The sequence below is a fragment of the Atractosteus spatula genome, chromosome 14 (genome assembly GCF_055471065.1).
Source record: "Atractosteus spatula isolate fAtrSpa1 chromosome 14, fAtrSpa1.hap1, whole genome shotgun sequence".
NCBI lineage: Eukaryota > Metazoa > Chordata > Actinopteri > Semionotiformes > Lepisosteidae > Atractosteus > Atractosteus spatula.
In genome coordinates this window covers 2,211,668-2,237,438 of record NC_142719.1, presented here as the reverse complement: position 1 = coordinate 2,237,438, position 25,771 = coordinate 2,211,668, and the positions used below count along the sequence as shown (strand labels likewise).

General features: G+C 40.7%; 1 protein-coding gene across 1 annotated transcript in view; it reads left to right on the top strand.

Annotated features, from left to right (window-relative positions):
* The window catches only part of csmd2 (CUB and Sushi multiple domains 2), a 266,444-nt gene that overhangs the window by 37,465 nt on the left and 203,208 nt on the right, over window positions 1-25,771 (top strand). Inside the window, exon 3 of the mRNA XM_088932853.1 lies at window positions 10,465-10,577. Coding sequence (XP_088788979.1) covers window positions 10,465-10,577 — 113 coding nt within the window. The remainder of the gene's footprint in view (window positions 1-10,464; window positions 10,578-25,771) is intronic.

Here is a 25,771-nt window from a genome sequence, read left to right as displayed (position 1 = left end):
AAACGAGGGGAGAGAGGTACGGTACATGAGATCTGACCTTACCGTCTGAGTGCCATTTCTTTTGCCAGGCAAGTTACACCGCTTAACTAATCTGTGCCGTGCCTGTACTCCACATCAAATGGAGTTTACAGCTTAAAGGGTGTGAGGGATGACAGCAGCCGAGTTAACTCTTCCCTTAGCTGCCCTGACTCATTCCTGACATCAAGTTAAACAATATATAAATACCATACGTATTTATTATATTTACGTATTTTATGTAAGCCCTTTTTCCTGTGTGTTCTGCCTCCACCCCATCGCTCCCCGGGTTAGGCAGCTTCTTCATCGTACTACAAGTGGGTTTAGCCGAATCGTACTGTGCTAGAGCATTCAATTAACATTTTTAATATGTCGGCATTCTGGGTATTGTTAATCCTTGTGAATCAGGGTTTGGCTGAGCTACTGGAAGGTCTGTAAGTGAAGGAGCACCAGGGTAGAGGCAGCTGCATCTGAGCTCATATCGCCAAACGTGCAGCCGGAGTGGGAACGGAGGAGTGCAGCTCTCCTCACACCTCGGCTGCTTTGTCTCAGCAGTTCCCTGAATCCCGGTGGCTTTTGCTGAGCCAGGGTTGAGCAGAATTTGTTTAACTGAGGCTGGGAAAAACCAACCTGAGAGAACAGTGCCCTGACCGCCCAAAGGGACATAACTCATGGGCTCATATTCTGCCTCGACGTTATTGATCGCAGTGGTACACACACTTCATGCAGGGAGTGTAATTAAGCGTTGTGTCACAGAGGGGCAGGCGGAAGCCAGCTGTGTTCCTCTCTCTTCAGCAGTGGTTGGTTCCCCTTCTCCAGAGACCATGAATCTTTATTCCTGTTACTTAAGATAATTACAAGATGGGGTTTGAAAATGTAAAAGGGCTTGGGGAGAGGAAATCCATAGACTGAGGGTTGACCCAGGTCTACTTATACATCATCTGTTGTCCCTCAGAACCCTTTTCTGATGTATTTATTCCCCTGTCCAGTGGTTTATGTAGCTCTGGTGCCTTAAATGCTTCCTGCATTGGCACAGCGATAAAAGAGGAAGGCAAAAAAGAAAAATGATTGTTTTCTGATTCCACTTTTGCTAAAACCCAGCAGAGAGGCTCTAAAGGGGTGAGAGCTTTTGTCAGAGGAAATTAAAAGTGATGAGGGGAAAAGGAAAAAAGCTACTTTCAAGAGGATTGAACATCAGAGCAGTTTAGAATCAGCTGAGGTCTAATGATATGAAGATGCTTGTTGGATTCTAATCCAGGCAAATATGCTTGCAGGTTTTGAAAATGATCAAATAATGCTAATTACATTGCTAATTATTGCTATTTTTGTTATTTTTTATTCCTTTCAGAACTATAAAAATAAATCCTTTGTCAATATAGAATTAAGAACATTAAAAGATTAAAAAGACGGGTATTAACACATGAATAAATATAAAATGTGATGATGTGCATTAATTTGCTATTAAAAAAAAGTACCAGTACAGCAATTCTCATTATTTCATCATTTCATGCCCCAGTACTTTTGGTAATACAGTGTAAATGATGCGTTTAAATTGACCCCGTCTCTTATATTGCTTGCATTTTCAAAAATCTCGCGATGTCACGTTATACCAAAGACATCACTGCTCTAGAATCATTCCAAAGAAGTGGGGCCAGATCCAGTCCCAATTTAAAAAAAAAACATCCTGCAATGAGGGTCTGGGAACACTGGATCTATACCATCTTGATCTGCGAATTCTACGAGAGACTTCAATTGAGTTTTCAAAATCCTCTGAGGCATTGACAAAGTCGCCCCAATGGGCTTTTTCAGCAGAAACATGAAACCGAGGTCACAGGTGGAATTAAGGGGGTGTGAATTCAAAATTGATAACAGGGAGGCATTTTCTTACAGTGAGGGTGAGTCTGGAATAAGCTTACCAGCCATTTTGTTGAACCTAGTAGCCTTGTTACTAAATACCACATGAAAAGGGTGGACTGACTGGCCTTATTAAACTTTGTAACACTGATGGTACAGTTTTTCAGACATGTACTATGCAACTTAAAACAGCCTGATCTTTACCTAGTCTTTGTGACTTCACTGTTTCAGTTGCTTTTGTAACATTTATCCAACCAAAGCAGCAACGTATTCTGTGGAATTCTAAAACACTTTTACTACAATACAAATAAAACCATTTACACAAGAGCTGTAAGTATCCAGCCAAGTTACTGGTGCCATACTTGAAGAAACAGCTGCATGGGATTTTTAGATTTATTAGCTATCAAACAAGCAGACTTGAATTGGGCACAATGCACACATGTCATTTTGTACCTACTGTACTAACAGTTCTCTTTCAGCAGTTCTTTTGCCCATATCAAGGGTGACCATGTAATTGAAGCAGCCTGATGTTGGCCAGAGAACTGGAATAACCTTTATACACTTTTACCATTGTGTTTCAGAATTAATTAATTGCCTCCTGGAATGTTCTGAACATCTCTAAAATTGAACAAGAAACATTGATTTAGCGTTTTCTTTTTCCCCTTGTAATTTGTGAGCTTGTTAAATATAAATAGGTAGGTAGGAATGGTTTGAAAGACGATAGGAAGTAATGACATATACTCTCAGATAGATAAGAAGGTTGGATAATGAGCCATTATAAAGCTAAGGTGTAGTGTTTAAGCATTTCATGAAAGTAGGTAGAGGTTTTCATGCAGCGCATTAAGATTGTACTGTTACCCTGGCTGTCTGTCTGGTGCATTTCTGATGGGCACCAGCCATTGACATGCATTGGGTTTCTATGAGCTGTACCCTACTGATTGTTTTGTTCAAGCTAATGGAATTACTTATCTATTTTGAGAACAAGCAGATTCAAAAACAAATACTGATTAGATAGATATACAGGGAGATGAAGAGGGATCTGCAAGTACTGGGGAAAAAGGATGATATTCTTGAGCAGGGACGACATGACCTAGAGTGTTAATGTGGAGTCCCAGTTCAGAAAGGTAGAAGGAGAGAAAGCATATAGAGAGATACTGTATAAGAGAAAGAAAGACAATGACATTTCCCATCTTAGCTGTGATGGCATTATGATGGAAATCAATTTTCTGCAGAAGATAGAGGAAAAAGGCAAATTGTTTAGCAAGCTGATTCATAATATGAGCCAAGACAGAATTTATGGGGTGTTAAAACAGCTTAATTAGTGGGCAGTCGAGCGAACCCAAAAAGGTTATTATAAAGCACAGCAAACTAAAGGGCTGACACGACGAGATCTGGGGGATGACGAATACATCTTCCCCCTGTGCGCCGAAGGCCAGGAGGAAGGAGCTCAATTAACTCTTGTAATTAAATTCATTGTCGTGTTATGGCTCTGGAATATGGTGTCGATATCAGATGCCTGTGAGTGATGGCTGTGGGCCTGTGATCCAAGGGTCAATCACTGTTTGATGAAGATGGAGAAGAGAGGCTCATGTCTCTTGGAAGCTTTTCTCACTCCTAATGCTTTCCATTTCCTTCCGCACATTTTCTATTTTACCAATGTAGTTTAATTTGCTACTTAATTAGTTTAATTTTTTATCTTAAAGTTATGAACAGGTACTATAGTTTTTTTTTTACTCATGCTTTGATACAAGCTCAGCAATTTGTTTTGGTTGTGAATAAGCCACTGTACCCTGTTGACGGTTCCTTCTTTAAACCTCGAATTTCATGAAACTTCAGAAGAGAGAAAAGTCTTTTAAGTTAATCTCTAGGAGGCTGAAGCCCCCGGATTTTTCAACATCTTTTTGTGCAGTTTGGGGCAAGAGCGTGATTAAACTTTAATTCAAGACCTCAGCCCCAAATACAGTTGGTAATTGCAAAGCCTGTACTTGATCAAAGACACAATTTTCCATTGACAGTTGTGTGAAGGTCAAAAGTTTGATTAAATGTTTAAAAAAAACTGTGATAAATAATTCTGCATACCTGGCTTGAGCTGTGTAGTGGGAACACATTATTACAGATGCATCCATTCCTCAGTTCCCACGTGTGTTAGAACCATGAAGTCGATTATACAGAGCAAGACTGAAGACACTTACCGGTGTCAAAGGTTAAATCCACCTTTCTCTACACCACTCCCTGTTTGTCTATTAGTGCCAAGGCAAGTGCAGCTGCAGGAGAAGCAAATTACTGCAGACTTAACCCCCGCCTCCTGAGGCTGAGCTTCTGTAATAACCACAGAAACGTGATTGTAATTCCATGGGTCAACACGTCTCTCTGCCCTTGTAATATAATCAAATGTGGCCCTAAACCCTGATTCATAGTCTGTGAGGACAAGGGGAAAAATAATTCTTAAGCAAATTAGCCAACCAGACTTTAATTTCCGATAAGCCAATCTCTTATCTAGGGAAGACGAGCTGATATAAGAGAGAGTGAAAAAGAAGGTCTTATTTCAGGATGTTGAGTTTCAGCAAGGGTGTTATTTATTTTTTTATGAAGTTTAAAATAGGAAAAACACAAACATGTATAAATAAATATATATACGTCCACCATCCATTATTATTAGAAATTATTCATGATTTTCTATAATTAGAATATGGGCTGCCCAGGTGAGGGTGGTGGTCATTCATAGCCCACTGTGGACACAAAGCAAGACTAAGAACACATGACTGCTCTCCACACAGAAGTAGCTCAGACAAAAAACTTCTTAATAGTCATTACAGTCAGCACTACCCAAGTTTTTTTTTTTAAGAGGGTGAATGAAGAAATCGTCTTCCTTTCATTTGTACTTTGTCACCGTAGGAGGATGTCAAATTAGATAGATTTTACTTCACACTCTGCTAAGAAGAAGAAAAGAAACAAAACAAAACTGATTCATCCTTTTTAATTGTTGTGAGGCATTTTGGAGGGATTTCATTTCATTTGACTGGGATGATTCATCATTTTATTTTTTGGAAACGCAGTTATCTTATCAGAGCAACATCTTTAAGCAGTTTGCTCCAACACCAAAGTGGAGTAGAAAAGTGGAATGGTTGATTTTGCTCTCAGACTCTTGAGCCTCAGCCAGATCAACCAGCATAGAATAGAACTGCCATGCAGCAGTACAAACTAATAAATTAACCAACACAAAATGATCAGATAACGTCTAATTTTAAATATTTATCTGAGTCAGTGCTAGTATCATTTGTTTCTGCCTGTGCTTTTTGCTTTATGCTTTGTTGTATGATCAATCAAGTGCTCATGAGGAATTAAAGAGGTGCATTCTACAGTATGTCTTGCTGGGCTTGCCTGGAATGCATCCCAGAGGGGGTCGGAAAGATGTGTTTAAATTGAGCATGTGGTTTAAGGAAGAATGGGTCCTACTTCCCAATGCACCTGACTCCAGTGTCTGAAGTTGGCTGAAGCCCCTGGTCCCTGGTGGCTCTGTCTTCAGTATTTCACTTTAGCTCTTAGGTTCATCCAGGCTTTACTGTGGTCTGCATGCACCGTGGATGCCACACGATGCTTGAGCTTCTGTTACGACTCTCAACAGCCTAGTGCCTTACAGAGCAGGACAGAAGTCTGACCGCCAGCAAGACTTGTTTCCATCTGATCAGCAGCATTGCCCATCTTTAGTGGATGGCACAGAGCACATCTTAGCGTCATCTACACTATATCAAACCCACCCATCCTTCCATTTTCTAACCGCTTCTTCCAATTGAGGGTTCCAGGGGAGTCAGAGCCTATTCCAGAAAGCATGGGGCCAAGGACAGGGCACACCCTGGTCGGGACACCAACCCATCGTATATATCACATCCATTCCTCATAATTCTTCAGCCACTCACTGACAGTGTTTCATTTCATGTGATGTGAAAGTGGAACTGAATCCAGACTCCTTGCTTCCTTGCTGCTTAGCGTGTGTTCATTTCTGTGATTTGAGCACAGGAAGGACATCGGCGGATGGGGTCTTGTCACATTACTTTCCAATCCCAGAGAACTTGCTGTGCGGACCTGTGTTTTAAATAAGTCACCAAACTCATTAAATGTGAGCACCGAGTATTGCAATGCAGTACTTCACAAAATAATTCCATGAAAACAAGTGTAACCAAAACATCTTGAATTTAATTTTAATTGTTATGATTCATTTCTTGTTTCATGCCTTTTGAAGTTAACGATATTTTTAATAATGCCACTTGTCTTCTCCTAATTACTCTAATGCTACCAGACCTGCTCCTTTCAAACTGCCAGTGCTCAATCAGCGCTTGACTGGGTGCGATCTTTGGAAAGGATCCGAACAGTTGGTGTTGGCAAAGAGCAAAGCAATCCAAATTCAGTCAGCTGGCATGAAAATTAGTCATTTTAAAAGTGGGCATAGCTTTTTCAAAGATGCCAAGGATAAAAATGACTGCTTAAAACCTGTAAGTATTCCCAAATTACAGGGTTAGATGATTGCCACTCTCAGGATGTGTGCTGGTTTACAGAACGATCTGTGGAGGTTGCACAGCTTTTTTGCATCTCATCCAACTACAGTGATATTCCAAGGCTTTGGAATTGTTTGCTGGGGAATTTGATCAATCCTTTCCTTTTTAATTATATTTGGAAAACAGAACAAAAGATAAAAAATAAACTGGAACAAAATCTAAAAAAGGAAGATTACAAGAAAGCAAAAAGGATGGACAAGAAGTTCTGAACTTCTGAAGAAGAAAGTTCCTGACTAAACTTTGATTATCTAAAAGACAGTTAGAGGTTTAAAGCTAGCCAATGTTTGATGCATTTTGAGCAGGGGTGCACAATCACTTTTGTGGATATTCTCCAGAAAAGAATACAAAAAACACCCAGGTTTCATAGCCCTAAAATAAAGCCCTCTGCTCCAACCAACACCCTTCTTTGTGAGATTTAATGTGTTCAAATGTGTTCAAAACCTTTGAGTTTGAGTTTGCCTTATTTATAAATGTGGGTTCTGTCACAATTGACATCAAAAACATGGCTGGATAGCTTGTTCCACACTCACCTATCACCAATACTCACTGTCTTGTGGAAGGTTCGGGGCTTATCCCAGGTGAGACACTGCTGTTGTACCCTTGAGCAAGGCACTCCACCTGAGTTATTCCATTAAAATACCCAGCTGTATAAATTAGTGCAAATGTAATGCTCTTAGAATAAAATAGTCAAATAAATTATTAATTAAAAAGTAATCTGGTCTCTATGTTTGAATCTTCTGTATTTTTTTGGCACTTGAGAGACACCTGGCTTCTTCTCTTATCGTTTCTCAAGAGATACAGTTCAACACCACATTGTTTCTGTTCTCATTGGCTCACTGGATTTTCAGTCAACAATGAAGCATGAATCCAGAGGACACAAACTACAGACAAACTACTACAAACCTCAGAAATGAGGAAGCTGGAACTGGGGAAAAAGTTACCCAACTATGGTAGTGAAGCTGGTAGCCTTTTTTCAAGAAATAACTGGCTATAGTTGGACTACAGAAGGGACTAGATAGATCTAATGGCTTTCTCTCATTTGGATCTTTTCTTATATTCTTATGTTTTATGGTTTTTATGAGAAAGACTGGATGAGTTCCTGGGATCAATTAGGTTCGTTTAGCAACCAAACAAGTTAGATGGGCTGAATCATTAGCTCTTGTTTAGAACCTCTCTTATGTTCTCGGGTGTTTATGTAATAAACTGGCTAATGTGGTGCATCAGTGCATGTGGCCACAGTTGTACATGCTGTCATGTTCACCACCATTCTCTTGCCATGGGCATAACGGAGCCAAGAGAATCATACAAACAAGAGGCTAAGGAGATGCTTGTCAGTATTTCAAGTGTGATGTACCAATCAATACATGTTGGTAAAAAAAAACATAGTAAGCGATTCTTAAAGCAGCAGTCGGGGAAAAAGCAATTATACTGTAAATGAAAAGGGCTTGCTGTAACTTAGGCATTTCAAGTCAGTATCCATCACATGGCTTTGGGCTACCAGCCCAGATATGCATTCATGTCAGTTTGGGATGAAAGCAGGGGTGACTAGGATGTGTAGCCATCAGACTGCAAGGGCCTTGATGAGACAGACATTCCAGCCAAGGTGTGTCCTGACGGCAACCTCTGATGGCCCATCTAACATAGGAGGTGCAGAACAGGCCGGTGGGGGGAAGCATGTCACACCAGCAGAGGAGATCTCTTCAGAAGGCAAGTGGGGGAGGTGGTTGATGGAGTAGAAGAAGCAGGGTAGAATAGAGCTGGGATCAGCTGAGCCCAGAGGAAGACTTTGCTGGCTATGGTCAGCAAACTGCAGCTCCCAGTGAATAACACTGGTCCGCCTCTGTTCATCTTTGATTTTCTTTACTGCTGTTCTGCTCGTTTATCTGGGGGTCTTTCTGTAATGGTATGGTTTTTCTATAAGGATAAAGCTCCTTCAGCACATTCAGCAAGAAAGATGAAAAGATGGGTGAGAAAATGGGAAAAAAACAGCATCATTCAGTTTTAACATTTGAAAAGTAGATGGCCTGTTACTTTGGAAACAATTTTCTTGCTGCCAGTGCACTGGAGGCAGGAAAATTAAAAAGATACATTCTAATGTAAAGTTGATTATGGAAAGTTAATGGGGTGTATTATTATTATTGATACAGAGGAATATTAGTTACATGTACAGTAAACACACTGTGTGTGAGAAACAGAAACAGACACCCACTAGGCATTTGAACTGCATGGAAGTCATGTTGCAAATTCCAGAGACAAATGATTTTGCTTTCACACAACCAGTCTCCTGTTCTGAGATATGGAACAGCTTTAAATGTATATTCATTATTGTAGTGATTTTTGAGAAAGTAGTGTTGATGTGTGAAGCCACTGGTAAGGTATTTGTCCTGGAGCTGAGATTTCCTATTGTTCTTGTTTTATTTTTTCCCTCTTTTGAGCTGTAGTTCCTGCTGAGTTAAAAGCTTCGCTGCTAGACTTTGTTTCGCATCATGTGCATGAGCCCGCTCCCTATGGACTGAGAGTGTGGTCAGCTTGTGGAGGGTTATTTTTCATGGGATGACAGTTCATTTAATCACATTTTATTATGAAGCAGCTCTGGAGTAACAGTAAATCAGTGTCCGCCAGGCTCTCAGTGTTTATGAAACCGTTTGATCAGGAGATTTTCTGTCTAACCCCTCCCCTCCCAATCTCAACATCGCACATTCACCTGGATTTAGTGGGAAGAGGGGAGGGCACGAGCCTCTCTCAGCTGCAAATCATCTTATTTAAAGCATGGCGTCATAAGATCATCTATGCTAAGTGTTCATGTAAGTGTTCATCAGAATGATTGCACCTCCATAGCTAACACACTGAGCAGCATGTCTAATTGAACAGTTTGCTATTCACTTCTGCCTTGTATGTTGTTTTAAAAGTAGTATTAGTACTACTGGAGCTAAAACTAGAGTTATACAAATACCAGCAGTAGTAGGAACAGTAAATGTAGCGATAATAATAACAGGGGAAATGTTAGAAATTAGTAGTTGCTGGAGTAATGGAAACAGTAGTGATAGATGCAGCACAGAGCTACAATGTTTTAAAATGGTCAATGTGTGACTTGGATGAGTCCAATGTCCTCTTGATTGTTATTTAAGGATACCTGCATAAAAAATAGAACAGTCATAAATGACAGAAAGCCATTTGGCCCATCTAGCTTGTTTGGTAGTTAATTGGTGCAAGGAGCTTGTCCAGCTATTTTTTTAAAGAACCAGGGTATCAGCTGCACCATAATGTCTGGGTAGTTTATTCCAGTCTCCCACAACCCTCTGCATGAAGAAGTACCCCCTGTCCCGGTTGGAGGGTCTCACCCAGCTGTATCTTCAAAGAAGCCAAGGTATCAGCTTCAGCATCATGGCTGAATAGCCTGTCCTGGACTCCACACTGCAGAGCATCTCAGCTCATTAGGAAGAGAAATTAGTATACGAGCAAGTTGAATGTTTTAATTTAATCAGAGCTGTTGGAGAGAAGCTCCTGTCTTCTATGTCATAAAGCTTAGGTTGAGTTCTTCAAGGCAATCTGCTCCTGTCAGGCCGAGAGAGCTCCTTCCTCCCTTTGCTCATCAGCTCCGACACCCAAGCTAATTATTTTTCCGTTTGTAATTGGGTTCTGTCAAATTCATCTCACTTTTCTATTAAAATTAGGGGCAGACATTTTCGGTTAGTTGTTTATTGAGGTCTTATAGCAGCTAAAACTGCTTCAGGGCAAGATTTGTGTGATTTTTTCTCTGTTCAGTGCTATCGTGTTTTGCTTTTCCGTAACATGAAATGAAAAAAAAGAATCGGATGGGGGTGGCAACTTTTTATAGAAGTGACAGCTGTTTGTGGTACCTCTGTAAACATCACAGCGATGTTGTTGATGAGAGATGTTCAACTCTCATCGCAATCCCATGGGGCCCTTAGGCACACAGTTATGTTTTAATCTGACTTTCCTCACTGTTTCTCTCACCCTCTCTCGACTCTGTTTCTCTTTGCTCCTGGTTTTCACTCTCTTTTCCTCGCTCTCTCCTCAGGCTGACGGGATTCCAGCTCCCACCTCCGATCGTCAGCTCGGGCCCCCGCCTCACGCTGTGGCTCCTGTCAGATTACGCTGTCAGTGGGCAGGGCTTCAGGGCCACGTACGAAGGTAAGCTGCCGATACCCAGCTGTGGCGCACAGCCCCTCCCACGGGAGGAAGCGTCTCGCCATGTGTACTACGTTTTTCTGATTTAGACTTCAGCATCTCGGACAGTACGTTCATGTCACAGAATGAGTGTCAGTACTTACAGTATATTGTAATTACCCAAGGGGCAGAACCAGCCGTTCAGTCCTTTGGAGTGAACAACCAATGCACTTCAAATCACAGTGTATTCGGTCCTATGTGAATTAATGTACCTGAATGGTTTGAGCTATCATGTTAGAGCAACACAATTCCACAGATTCTGTAGGTGTTTTGTTTGATGTTTGGCTTCTGAAAAAAGAAAAACAGCAGTTTCAAGTTGGCCTAAACTTTGATCAGTCATTGGTCACTGAAGATCCTTTCTTTTCATAGCATTGCACCTCTGTTCCAGGCTTGCTGTTTGGCCCTGAACTCTGCTTTTCTTTTTGTGCTGGGGGATTGTGCCTCTTTCCTACATTTTCCCCTTTCCCTGTGAGAGGAGCCCATCATCTTGTTCTTGGAGTGCTTATCTGTCTGCATGCGCATAGAGGGTCTCTGCAGCTGAGAGGTTCTTTGTATCATCACTTTAAATTAACACCCTGCAGGCATTTTAATAATTTTCCAAAATGGAGGAATCGGTTAACTGTTCTTCAGTTCACCACCTTTCCCTTTAATTTGTCTTTTAATCATAAGCCCATTTCTTAAAGCCCTCAATGAAAGGAGCCCTAATGAGCTTGTTCATTTCTGATGTTTTTTTTCATTTTGCCCCTTAGTAAATTAAAACACATGACAAATTATTAAAACGGAGGATGAAAGGCCTGCCAGTCAGGGGATCTTCTAGCAGCCCAGTCCCATCTTTTTCATTCTCATGCCTCAGGTTTGTGACTCAAAATATTCCTGCGTCATGTTATTTCCATGCTCAGTAAGCGTTTTACGCTGTGTGGGCCTTCACAAGCATATTCCCATCTCGAAAGCAGCTAAATTACTAGATTTAGAATGCTAACCACTATCTAAAAGTTGAGGCGGAAACATTTTATTCATTAAGCATTGCAAAACCATTGTTTCAAAACAATTAAATGTATACTCTGCTATTTAAATAAATGTACTGTAAGTTGAGTGTGCAATTCATTGAGTGAGGTGTTATCACCTTTCCTCTGCAATTTCCTCTGTTACTACATGACGTTTCGTAGGATTTTCAGTCGTAGCCTTCATTTACATAATCGTAGGAAAATCACAGCAAGTTGCACCACGCGCCTGTTACCGTCGGTTGTGTAGTGTGACACCCCCAGCGACTCAGTCATAGCGCTCTAAACAGCCCCCATGACTCTCTGCGACCCGCTATGATAAAATCAAACTGGTTCGATTTTCTCGTAGCCAGTCGCAAGTCTTAGGGATGGGCTCTTGTGTCTGCAACAGGCAACAGCCAATGAGCGCCCAACAGGAAGTACAATGCAGCTGCAAGGAAAGAAGGGAAGCAAGTGTTTCGGACTGTGCACATGGAGGAGAGGCTCGTCGAACTCTGGAGCCAGCACAGATGTCTGTTCGATGTTTCGTGTCTGTCGTTTCATGTTTGTTGTTTGTTTACTTTCGTACGGTGCTCCACCTCTTATTCCGGTGTGCTCGATATTGATTGGCTGCCAAAACGAGGCGACCTCGTAGTACTTTCGCGGCACAACACGAGATTTGAAACCGTGATGAAACGTCGTGAGGTAATCGTGTAATCGTGTCACCCCCTGCTTTTCCTAGTCGTATAATTTGACACCCTCTAGGACAGAAAAGGCAGCGAGATTCAGCAACTGCAGTCATTAAATTTGACATGCTCTCTGACTAGAAGTCGTGTGGAGTCCTGTAGTGTGATGCCGGCTTTAAAAGTTGTTCCCTATGGCCTATATCACACTCCACAATGTTAGCTTTTGATTCTATGGAATTTACAACAGAAAACCTGACCAATCAGAAATGCATTGAGGTTTTCAAGGCTGGTATTATAAGACAAATTAAGCTTTAGTCACATTAAGTGTTACATATGGATCCCTTTTCCCCTAGTGGTGTATTGACCTCAAAGTGTGTATCTGGTTTGTACAACACTCTCCAGCTCAAAGAACATGTACAGTACTGTAAGTGGAAAACTAGGGAGAATTTTCACTTAGGATTTTTTTGCATAACTGGCCAGACTCATAACACAACACTATGATTTCTATGTACTGGTGGAGCTCTTAGGTTTCTTCTCATGTTGTGCTTCAAATGAAACAGCATAATGGAGCCCCTGACCTAAATCTCATCCCTAATGTGTTGTTCTCTCTAATTTCCCGACTCGCATAGTACTCAGAGGAGCCCAGAGTGTTGTCATTATGTGCTCTACACATCTCCCAACCCTCAATGCTCTGCAGCCTCCCAGCAGTGGGCATTGAATCATGTTCTGCAATTACAGATGCCTAAAAATATACTTTGTTCATGTGTTCTCTCTTGGAAATGGTCTGGTTATGGGTAGTGAACATAAATAAATGAGAGAAAAATTCTGTTGGGTCCAAATACTGTTTTTTGTACCAGAAACAGCAGAATGTATTACCCTGAAAACTGAAAAAGTGTTCTCATTTTGTTACACATAAAAGAAGCTGGTGGAAAACATGAAAACATATTCTTAGCACTTCACTCTGGTGATTAGATGGTGTTTAGTATTAACTTGTCTTGGTAGCTACAGGGTAACTTGCAGTTGTTTAAGCAGGAAACTTACAATAAATTGAATGCCCCCTTTCCCAAGAAGTTCTGAGTACAGTAGGTCACTAAATTGATTTTGTGAGTTCAATATGATAGCTTTGCTAATAAAGGAGAGCTTAATAATTGTTTAGTCTATCAGTCTATGGGGCAATATAGCATAGTGGCATATGATCTAGCTATCTAGCAATTACTTATAATCCTGCTCTCTCTAGATGCATTTATCTGGCTGATCTGTTGTGTTCTTTTGAGATGCAGACTGTGTATTTTGGTGCTGCTTTTTCATGGATGGGCTTTGTCCTTAGTGCTGTCTGAGACTTTTCCCCATAAGCTCTGCTTTCATTGTTGGCTGTTTAATTGAAGCACCCCAGTGCACGGAAATCCAATTGCGTGTCACAGCACTACTTCATTTGAACTTAGGTTGCAACATTATTGATACCATGTAATTGGGGAAGGTGAGATATTGAGTCTTTTTTTTGTTTGTTGTTGAGCTTAAGTGAAAATGAATCATAGGGTCTAACAACACAAGATGCTCAGAGCTGTCTACCAGTGGCATCCTTACTGAACTAGAACATTGCTCTTCCTTTGACTCAAAACTCCTGTCTCGTAATAGGTTCTGCACTGCTAGATGACAATAGAGATAGCACTGATAGAAGAGCAGCCTTTACAAACAGCTATTATAATGCTCATCACACTGAAAATGCTCTTCAGTTTTTTTCTTTAACAAGTTTACAGGGTATGCTGAGAATAAATTGAACATGAAAACACATAAAGCACTCAGTACAGGCGCAGCATCATGGATGGCTGGCGCTGCTTGTAGCAGAGATTGTGGGCGTTCCTGGCTGAGTGCCCACAGCAGAGCACTGGGGCACATTGTTGCCCTAGTGAGAGGTGAAATTGTGAAAGCTTGGCGGGTATTTGATCAGGCAAACCCATCAGAGGCTCATGCTGGTCTCTGCTGATGGCATCTTCTACAGATGTCGTGGATTTTTAATTTGAAGCTTATTAGTATGGGTGCGCAAAAAGTGAAATAGAATTTGAGAGGGAGGGAGATGATGTTAATGCACATCATATACTTTGAAGCACATATATGAATGATTCACTAACCTCAGAGTGAAGGAAAAAAGGCACTGCTTGTATATCTGTATGACTGTGGAAAGTGCCTTGGGCATCAGCTTTGATATGTCCCAGGATTATCAGGAACCATCCATTGATCCATTCCGTCTTGACCCTTGGTAACGGAGAGGGAAATCTCAGTACCACACTCACACTCGGTACCTCTTGAATGCATGTACTGTACTGTACCTGTGTGTCTCATGTTTTACTGAAATTGGACCTACTGCAGATGGACTGACAAATGTCTTTCCTGTTATCAAACCTTTAAAGTACCTCAATTATTAAAAAAAAATTTTCAGAGCAACGTGAAGGAAAACACATAATGTGTACAGTATGTGTACTGTAAATATTATGTTAATTTCATATTTTATTATTTTCTAATTAAGTTTAGTCAGTTAATATGGTGTTTCCTTAATGTCATTATTTTAATTATGCTGTTTTGGCAGCAAGCTTTTAAATACTATGTGTACACGTGTAGCTGACTCATTTTAAGGTCTTATAATATGGCTATTCAGAACAACGGTTCCAATGTACTAATCAATGAATGATCACCACTCACATAAATTATGGATTGTAAATTAATCTGGAATTATTCTTTAATCCAGAATAGTAAAGGGTGTAATTATTAACCATTGCCTAAGTCATGTGCATCAATATAAACTAATCAGCCTTATTAAAAACTCCTGTGTTCATTAGATATTCAGTTTAGAAGAAAATGAAGACACATATTTTCTGGTGCAATCTGTTTTGAGCTGCAATTAGACAAAGTAAAGAATTTGAATATTTAGTTTGAATATTTAAAGTATTATGTTCAATTTTGGTCACTGCATTGGAATCAGGCCAGAGAACAGGAACCAGTTACAGACACTCAAAGGACTGTCCTACAGTACACTGACAGGTTGCAGGAACTGAACCTTTTTAGACCTTGAGAGAGAACCCAAATCATTTTTCTTCTTCAGAAACGGCGATGAGACAAACAAGTGGAGCAGAGCACTTAACACTGAGGACCAGAGACACTTTGTGGGAGTCTGGAAAAAGCTAATCGACCATGTTGTTGAAGCTGATACCCTGGCTGCTTACAGAACAAAGCTTGGATCAATTAGCTACTACAACCTACATACAGTAGATAGGCTGATTGACTTCCTCTCATTCAAATACTTTCTTATGTTCTTAAGTTTAATGAAAGTATTGCCTAGGGCTCAGTATACCTGGTTCACCATGTGGGTTTACTGTGCATATCAATTTCCAGGTTTTCTTTAAGTCTTTATCATCATCTTTAGTTCACTGCTAGAAACAGTGCCGGACCTGCTGTTTTTATCGATAATATGATGTAGTGAGTTGTTCAGATTAATTTAATTATTTGAGTCATTTATTCATAGTTTTGCTAATGAACTTAGGTGAATTTTTAAAGCTTTGTCCTTGTTTACATTTTAAACTTTTTTAATTTTATTTTATTAATTAGGATAGCATAATTAGCTCAGGTGAAAACCCTGTGTGGAGCACAGAGTTTGAGGTGAGGAGTGTGTGTTTTGTTGTAAATTGGCACAAACACTTGGTATCAGAATTCATAGACTATCAATAGTTATAATGCTGATTCCACCACATTTAAATGCCACAGTCAAATTAGCTTGAGGTTTGTGTTTGATAACCACTCTTAGTGCTGTGTATTACAAAATGAATGAAGAAAAATCCATTCCATTAGTAAAGCTGGATTCCTGATATGGCTGCTGTTTGACGAAATACCTGAGCGTTTCTGTCCATAATAGGGTAGAAACGTACACAAGCACTCTGGGATGGCTTGAAGGCACCAAATAACCCAAGAAGCATGTCTTCGGAAGGCAGGAAGAAACCCGAACATCTGGAGAAAACCTATGGAAACATTACTCAGTCCATGACCAAATCCCAGACCCCAGAGCTGTAAGGCAGCAATGCTGCAGTAGATGTCATATCAGTGCTTTGTATTTTCCATCTATTACAGGGTTCCTTCTCTGGACCTGTCTGTGGTCTTCTGCTGTAGATTCCCTTTGACTTGATTTCTGCTAGTCAATCATTCTGCCCTCTGCCACAGCAGTAGTGCATCAGGGGTGTCCAGTTTTGTGTAAAAAACTGTTTGAAATCTGGTCCTGTTGTTCTGCTGTTGGGCTGCTGCCAAATGGCTCACCAGAATTTAATGTTTGCTGGACAGCAGGCTAATAAATTGCATTGTTATTAAAGTCACTGTGAATAGACCACTTAACTAAAACACTCTTTTGTGATGAATTGCCTTGGTTGTTTACTAATGGTGCTTGCAAGCTGTTTGGGTGTTTTGAATTAGTTTATTTTTTTAAATACCCTCCTGTGTGGCTGGTTTTGGGGAAACATTTTAATCCAGTGGCTTCAGTGTTCCTTAACAAAGGTTGAAAAAAGTAAACTGCTTTGCAGGACACTTTTTAATCTAATTACAACTGTCCAGAGTATCCTGAGGTGAGGGAGGGAAATGTTTGTCAGTGGCGAAGTGTTTCTAATCAGAAACAGAAATTTGTTTGGTTTGCTTAGCATCTGGTTTCCTGTTGCCTTTGTCTGCTTGCGTTGTGCTGCCCAGCATGGCAACTATAAAGTACTTCACCTGAGAAAAATAAAAAGAAACAGTACATGAAATGAAAAATGGAAATGCTAAATCCTGTTAGTTGTGTTTCCAGTAATAATGGTGCGCAAAGCTGTGTAGAGTATCCAGGAAATTTCAAAGTTGCATTTTTTCTGTAACAGTGATCAATTTTAAGATGATGGTTGTGTCCAAGGATCCAGTAGTATTCCTGGAATACTTGAAAATAACAACGTGCTTTAGCCTGAAGTTTCTAAATTTGGCTCCGTTAAGCTCTACTGTAGGTACACCTCCCTGTATCTCTTCTCCCATTGGAAAAGTGTAGAGTGATCTGGGAAGACATGGCTTTGCATTGCTGATGTACAGTTGTGTTGCTTCAAATGGCTCTCACACCCTTACTTTGACTTACTTATGACTTTTACAGTAGACTCTCTGTTGATCTACTGCATGCTACTGATGACAAGTGTTAATCGGTATAATGAATTAATCTGTTCTAGTTGTTTGATAATATGTCAGTGCACCTGCTACAGAAACAGTTGCCATTATCCTGACAGTAGCTTTGTAGATTAGTAGCAGTTAAACATGTTGTCTCTTCTAATGCTTAGCACACAATTCAAACTCATGGGAGAATCCCACATTCTACTCAATTGATTAATGCTGTTTTCACCCTGGTGCAACATATGAGTCTTTGAGTTCACCACCTGGATGGGCTCTAGTGTTGGCCCCATTGTCACCACATGTCACACTTCATACTAGCTCCAGCACTTCTTCACAACTATCTTAACTTGCATACTAATGGATATTGCAGTATTTTGCTATTCTGCATATCGCTACAGCATTGCGTGCCATACAGTACTTATATATAATTAAGGATTAATAATATGTATTGATGGAGAATGATTTAATAATCCAATCCTAATTTTGCTCTTAGCAGACAGGAATATCAACATGTGCAATAATAAGCTATTTAATTAATAACTGTATTACCTGCAGTGCAAATGCAGTTGAGCGTCCGTCTGTTTTCTAAGTGCATAATTTAAAAACCCTCCCTTGTTTTGCTGGTAAACCCCTCTGGTTGACAGTGAAATGTCAGGTCTGGAGATCTGAAACCCAGGGAGGGGACTGCTGACAGGGAGAGCGAGGTACTGTATAGCGAGTTGAGGGATAATTAAATATCATTCCTGGCGTGGCTGAATGCAGGAGCCCCACTTAAAACTGGCTTCATCTCTACAAGATATGAGACGCCCACTCAGCCCAGAGGGGGATGGTTTCTCTGTGTCTAACACTGAGAGGGAGAGGCACAAGAGTATTCAAGAACACATGAAAAAAATAGAATTTCAGCTTAATATCCGCTGCTGAAAGCTGTTTGGAGCATATATGTATGTATATATTTACAGTATGCATTTATTTATCCTGCTCTCATTCTCATGTTTCACCCCAGTTCACGTGTGATCTTTACACAGCGTTCATGATTCGGAGCTCTGCCTCCTTCTCCTGTGCTTCATTGCTCCTCTGCCTGCATTCCAAGGTGCTCTTGCTTGCCAGTCCTGAACCTCTGTCTTCTTCTTTCTCTCTGTCTGCCCGATCTCTCTTTCCTCCATGCACTGCAGAACCACCACAGTTTCTCTAACTGAGCGAGCTGTTTCCCAGAACACGTTTAACTTGTTTCAATTGGCAGAATGCAGCTATACCACACCAAAGGCCCCTAAAAAGGCTGAAACAGTTGTCCGTGGTTACTACTGTACCTTGGCAAAATAACTTGAAGCAGAACTGAAAGTCTTTTTAGAAAGTTCTAATGTGAAACAGTCATTGCAATTCAGTTTGCATACAACATTACACATGATCAAAGTTGCTCTAATACCATTAATGAGTAAATATATTATGAAAATTTTAGCGACCATTTCCTAAAATCTGTGTAAAATACAGTAATTACATTTGACAAATATGTATGATAAAGTAGGCAATATGTAATACCATATTTTCAGAGCTCATTCCAACAAAAAGTCTGTTGCTCTAAATTTAATGAATGCACTGAGTGTATTTCCTGTTTGCTACCCTATGTTGTTCAGCCTTGTCAGAATCAATGAAGCCTGAGCCTGTAGCTCCTGTCAGTCACCCAGCCCTGGGCTATGGTTTACCTTGTGCTAGAGCTTGCTCCTCTGCAAAGTCTGTCCTGCAGCGCTGTCGACTCTTTCGGGAAACGGGTCGGTCAATGTGATTTCACATCTGACACCAGAGCCTATGGAATGTGGAATTCCTAATGTTTAGAAATTCAGCATCAAAATGTACTCACTATCTTAAAACCTGGAGGCCACAGTACTCTTCTCAAATGTTGTCTATAATCGTTAGGCAGGAGGGGCCGCTGTACTAACGCATACTGTGTAAGTGTGGGGGTCTGCACAGACAGGGTTGGAGTGATGTATGAGGATTTAATGTGTTTGTTTGGTCTAAAACTCATTAAAAATGTTGTTTGTGTCCTGTAACACTGCAGGCATTGCTCCTTCGCTTCAGTAAAAATGACTCATTGTCTGTCCTGTGAGTAATGCTCCAGTTTTAATTATGTAAAGTAAATCAATAAAATAAATGGGTGACACCACATTGCCTTTACTTTAATGGGTTCTTCTGGTGAAAAGAACTGCAATCCTTTTTTTACACATTTCTTTGCTTTCTTCCTTGCTCATTCGCTGAGCTAACAAACTTATTTATTCAGTCTTCGCTTTAGTGAATGAAACCGTTTTAATGGAAGCGTGTGTTTAAATTGAATCAATGACTGGACTGAAATCTCCCCTACAGTACATCCACTGTATACAGTATCTATATCTCTATCACGTCACTGTAATGAACACTCTACCATTTCATTCTCACCATCATCTTTAGCACAGGAAGAAGTAGAAAGCTAACTGCTTCGCCCTGGACAAAATACACAGTCATGCATGTTTAAAGATTAAACAAACATGCTTCATCTTTCATGCTTTAGATATGACAGAGTTTAATACTGAGGAATTACTATAGCATTCAAACTACCAGCAGCATTTTCTTAGAGAAAAATAGGGGGAACGTGGTGACCTGTTTTACCCTATAATACGTGATTATACTGTGTATTGTGACACGGTGACAGTGCGTGTATTATACTGTACTGTGTATTATCCCCCCTGGGCTGAGGTTTCAGAGCTGGTCTTGACTCTTCTCTTGCCAGGGCTGTCATCCATCTCCCTGGGCCTGTGCTACCAGAGCTTCTTGTGGCAATGGAGTGAGCTCCCCCTGTCAATTGTTCTTGGGTGTGAAAGGCTGCCAGCAGTCCTAGGCTTGTCCGGGCCTGCCAGTCCTTTTAGTGGGGATTCTGTTTTAGAGGCGTTCGGCCATATTCCCACAGCTGGGAGCCTCATACCAGCTTCGTGCGGGTATTTTACAGGGCCGGACAGGAAGTGTCCCGCTACCTGCCCAAGTGCAGGTGTGTTTAAAATCTTTAAGACTTGACTCAAAGCACTTTCAGATGACATTTTTATTTTTATGACGTGAACTGGGAATAGATCCCCTCTGAAGGTCTCTTGGTCTCTTTTACCTCTCTTTTGGTGTTTTTTTTTTTAAAGTGAAAAAAAATCTAGAACACCTTTAACATTTTTCTCATTAATTTTAAATATCCAATAATTAAGTAAAAATTAAGTAAAAAATTAAAGTTTATGACGAAGCAGCCTAACCACACTTTAAGAAATCTCACAGGGAGTCTGTGGGACACTTGACATGTGAGTACTAATAACCTGTCCAAAGTGATGCACTTCTCTGCTCAAAAAGCCCTCATCTTCTGGGAAACAGTTTAATAACAGCAATTCTAGTAGGATGCTAGAGTTATATTCATGTCAACAGCAACTCGCATCTTAGTAACTTTAGTGCAACATTTGTGCTCTCAAAAATAATAGAGGAGTAACCTTGAACTTTTTTGTTCCCCTTTGGCAATGTTGTATTTAATATATATGTGTGTGTTTGAGCATGTAATTTTTTCATTTGAGCTTGAGGAATAGGCTTTCAGCCAATACGACAAGGATGCAGTGTCCCACCAAAGAACCTGTATCCTGGGCCAACTGTGGGCCACAAACATGGAGAACCATGGTCACAGCTGGCCAATGGTATAGTCCAGGCATGAACTGGCTAACATGCATTTTTTTTTAAACTTCTCTGCAACGTTTTCAATGCGAGCAATGTGAACTCCCCCGCCCCCATTCCCTGCCATCTTGGGTCTCCATAGACAGTCCTTCAGCCATCGGATGGAAAGTGCTTTCTGCTCACAGCCGCAGGAAGGTTTTTGAATAAAAAAAGAGATAAAAGACTTCATATATCCATTTAGAAATGGGTTGTAGTAAAGACTCTGGCAGTGGCTGCTTTAGCCCTGTTGCATTTTATATTGCAGCACAAACGACTTCTAAGGAGCGATGAGATTAAAATGATAAAATTCAGTCAAGCGTGTGAAATCTGCACATAATTGAAAAATGAAGCTAGCCCTTAAACTTAAGCGTTAGTTAAATTAAGCCATAAAACCGAGAGAGAAAGGCAGTCAGTCAAGTGCTTGCTGCTTCTTTTCCACTTATGAAGGAAATGTATTTTCTGTTTTCTTTTACCCTCTTTCTTTAACCAGATTTGGGGTAAATTAAAAATGGCATCCTAGGCACTTTTAACTTGGTTCTGTGCTTTGAGAAAATAGCCAGACCTCTTTTCCTAAGCCCCTTAATTTGTTTTCTGGAATACATTTACAGTGTTTCCAGCCTTGTGGAGACTTAAGGAGTTTTGGCCATTTTGTCCCTTTCCTTTAAAGTCCTTCAGTCCTGTATGTCAAATAGGTAAACCGCAGGTGGAGGATGGGGAAGACAGTGTGCCTGTCAGCACTCTTGAAATGCCTTACTTCCCTCCAGCTATTTTCTACCCACTTTATCCAGTACAGGGACTGGGACAGCCAGAGACTATCCCAGCAAGGAAACGATAAGCCGGGATGCCAGCCCACTGCAGTGTCCACACTGACGGACGTGTCACAAACCGCACGCAGGCCCGCAGACGCCATGGCATTCCCAAGAGTGCCCGATCACTCACCGAGTAACTTCCCTCACCTTGTCTAGTTAAGCTCCCACTCCGCAACTCGTCCTCGCTCACTATCGAGGTTTCCTCAGCCAGAGCGACACTTCCCCTTCGTGACTTAGTCATTTTCCCTGTGACCCTCTGGATTTCTGACCCCTTGCTCCTGATCTTCGACCTCGCCCTAGCCTTACGATTTGGAATATGTTCGCCTCTAGGGTCCTGTGATTGTCTCTCTCATTGTCTGCGCACAGGCTCTGTTTCCCTACCTTTTTCCCTCTCGGTGCACGTGATGCAGACATGCGCACACTCACTCCAAGACCAATTTTCCCAGAAGCAGATTATCCTTCCTGTATGCCTCTGGACTGTGGGACGAAACGGAAGTGCCCAGAAGAAAACCATGCAAACACAGGTACAGTAGAACATGCAAAGACCACATACAGTAGATAGCACTGGAATTGAACCCATGTCCCTGGCACTGCAAGGCAGCAAAGCTTATCACTGTGCCACCTTGCTGCCCCGTGGTTTAATTCATAGTGTATTAAATATATAACCTGCATACAGTATAAGCCTTGTGAATTTCACGAGGAGAAGGATTTTCTTCAACTTCATCACATAAGGAAATTCAATCGCAGAGATATGGTACTCGTTTCCCCCACTTCTCTATAAAACTGTGTCCCTGGAAGTTCTTCCACTGTGAGTGCTTTTGTGCCCTAATGAGGGGGCAGGGAGTAGGTGAGTGGGGATGTGAGCCGGGGGAGAGAGAGGGTGAGGGAGGGAAACGGAGGGATTCAGGGCAGCACAGCAAGGCAAAGCCTGTGCATTAATCAAACAAAAGCCTCAATTGGATGTTTTGTGTGTGAGGTCTTTGGCAAGTAATACTACTTCAAGAAGTGTGAAAATAAACCCTGAAGCAGAACCGAAGGGATCTGATGCTTAGTGCTGAAAGTCTCTTAAACCCCACAGTGGGCTTTTGCTTTGGCACTGTCAGCTCACGCCATGCAAGGCTCAGCACTCTGTTAGACCATTGAAGAAGCTGCCCCAGGGCTCCAGGGAAGGCGATATCCCAGTGAGCAGGTGGAGTTACAGGTGTAGGCTTCAGAAAGGATGCACAGATGTGTATGACAGGCAAAGACAGCAACAGCGAAAGAGAGAGCAAGAGAGAGCAAAGAAAGGCTGGTAAAGAAACACTGCTGACATCTCCTGGGAGCTGCAGGAGGTGATAGACTCAAAATGAACTGAATAATGGGTTAAAATAACAGTTAAGCATTTTAGGTTAGTGATTGAGTTTGCAGGTGAGAAAGCCAATGATTATAATATGAATTTTCAATAGTACAGAAATAATGCTAGCTTTTGACCTTTTATTTTTATTGTGGTGTATTCACTGTGATCAGTGGCCCAGTCAGGCAGATTTTCAGGAAAGACATGCGAGACCGTGCATCACTGATAACGAGTGCACCAGTATTATAAAGGGATGTCATTAACAGAGGGAGGGAATGAAATGAGCTACTTGTATAGGACACACATGTGAAGAGAACACCATTACAAAGGACATCATTCTTCTAAACTCACATTGCCAATACCAAAATCAGTGGTAATGCAAGATCTGCTTGAATAAACCATTTAGATTTAATGGAATTTACCATGTAACATAGGGTTTGGTTGGAATCGTGTCAACTTAATTACGGATAACAAATTATTACCCCCGTTAATTGCAGGATGTTCATTTCTCGTTTTGAACAGAACGAGTTTGTCTGATTGGATCTGACCAGTTGCCCCAGGCAAGAATTAATCACAATAATAATAAAAAAGGCATTCGCAAACAAATTAGTCTGAGTATGCAAGCTGTTGTCACATTAAATATATATTGTTGGAGCGTAATGCAGAATTGGAGTAGTGGTATCTCTTGATAGCAGTGTCGCTTTGAGATAATGATGCTCACAAGGCCCTCAAAATCCATTGATACCTGCTTTCTCCCTTTGACCAGCTCTTTCTCAAACAGAACACGGAAAGACCTGACTCTCGAGAGCTTTTTTTTTTGTCTGTGTAGTGTGTGGAATAAGAGCAAAAAATAAAATGTTGCATCCTTCTGTAGCAATCCACTGAAATTGGTGCCTTCATCTAAAAGAAGAAAAAAGGTGCACTTTTGTAATGCAGATTATGACCAGCTTTGATTGCATAATAAATATTTAGGTCCGTGAAATGATTCATGCCTTTATATCCCCATAGTAATTGCACAGGAGTGGTATTACTGATAGACGTCTGTGCAGAGGCACTGTAACACTGGGGTCTGTGTGTTTCCAGGCTCATTTTCTCATGCCCTTCCTGAAGGCTCAGGTTCATCTGATTGCTTCACCTGCTGTCCCTGTGTGTATTCAGAGTAGAAGCCTAGAAGAAAAGCAACAGCCCGAGTGCCTGGATCATTGACGTAGATCGTATGAAGTGTGTTTACTCACAGGCTTCAGATTCTAATGCACTGTAAAGGACAGAGAGTGGTAAGAGCTAGTAGTGATTTTGAGACATGTGCTTCAGGGTATTCCTGTGTTTAGGAAGATTCAAGGCCCCGATCTGAACAGCAAGGAATGAATGCAGTAGTAGTGAGAAGGATTTGTGCTCTCTTCAGAAACCCACGATTTCTGCAATGGTAATCCATGATGACAAGTATACATGCAGGGTGAAACAAAGTGAATTATGATGGAAGGACATTCAAGCTATGGAAAAGCCTTGAAGAGTTAAGAAAGTGCACTGTATCTCTGGGGAATACTGATACAGTAAAAAAGTAATAAACTCCCATAAAAGACAAGAGATCCCAGTTTCCTGCCTAAGGAAAGAATTCATTAACATAAGTTATTATTAAATAACTCAGGCTAATATTCTCCAGCAGGCATGCAATTTGGTTTGTTACAATTTCTTGCCAGGGGCAGTGGGTGCTATCACATGGTCACTGGGAACTTCATTGTGTCCTTACATGTCGTTAAGGATGTGCTGAAAGCGTTTACAGATTATATTAACATGTTGTTTCATTCCGGTCTAAATATTTTAATTATATTTCTTTTGCTAGTGGTAAGCACTCCACTAATCTGTGTCTCTTTAGGAATTTTCGAAATTTTCAAAATATTTTTTTAAATATTTTTTTAGCTTTTTACTAGAGGAAAAAGAGTTTCTGATATTTGATAAGTACTGTCGGATGAAATGAATGCTATCAACAGTATTCATATGATCCCTGTTAAGGATATTAACTCATTTGTACTATCAATAATGACATCTTACTGGATCTTACTGGAGATCACCATGTCTTCCCTTTATTTGTTAGGCTCCTGCTTGACAGCCAATTCATAAATCATGGCTGTTTTAAATCTGTTGCTGTCCCACTTTCTCAAGGTGTTCCACAAGGTTCAATGCTGGAACCCTTTCTATTCAGTATTTGCATGTTGTCTCTATGTCAGAGTATTCATCATTGTAGATTTGGGTTTCACTGCTATGTTCATGATATGAGATTTACTTTCTGATCATATTTGATAGTGCTAGACTTTCTTTGCTTTACAGTTGCTTGTCTGATATTAAGATATGAATATTAGAAGAACTATTGTGTATTAAACAAAACTGTGACAAGACTGAGGCTAGGCTCAAAGTCTCTCACTGATGGAATCAATATTGTTGAGAGTGCTGAAATCAGACTCTTGATAGTTAGGAGACTTGGTATTACTTTGAC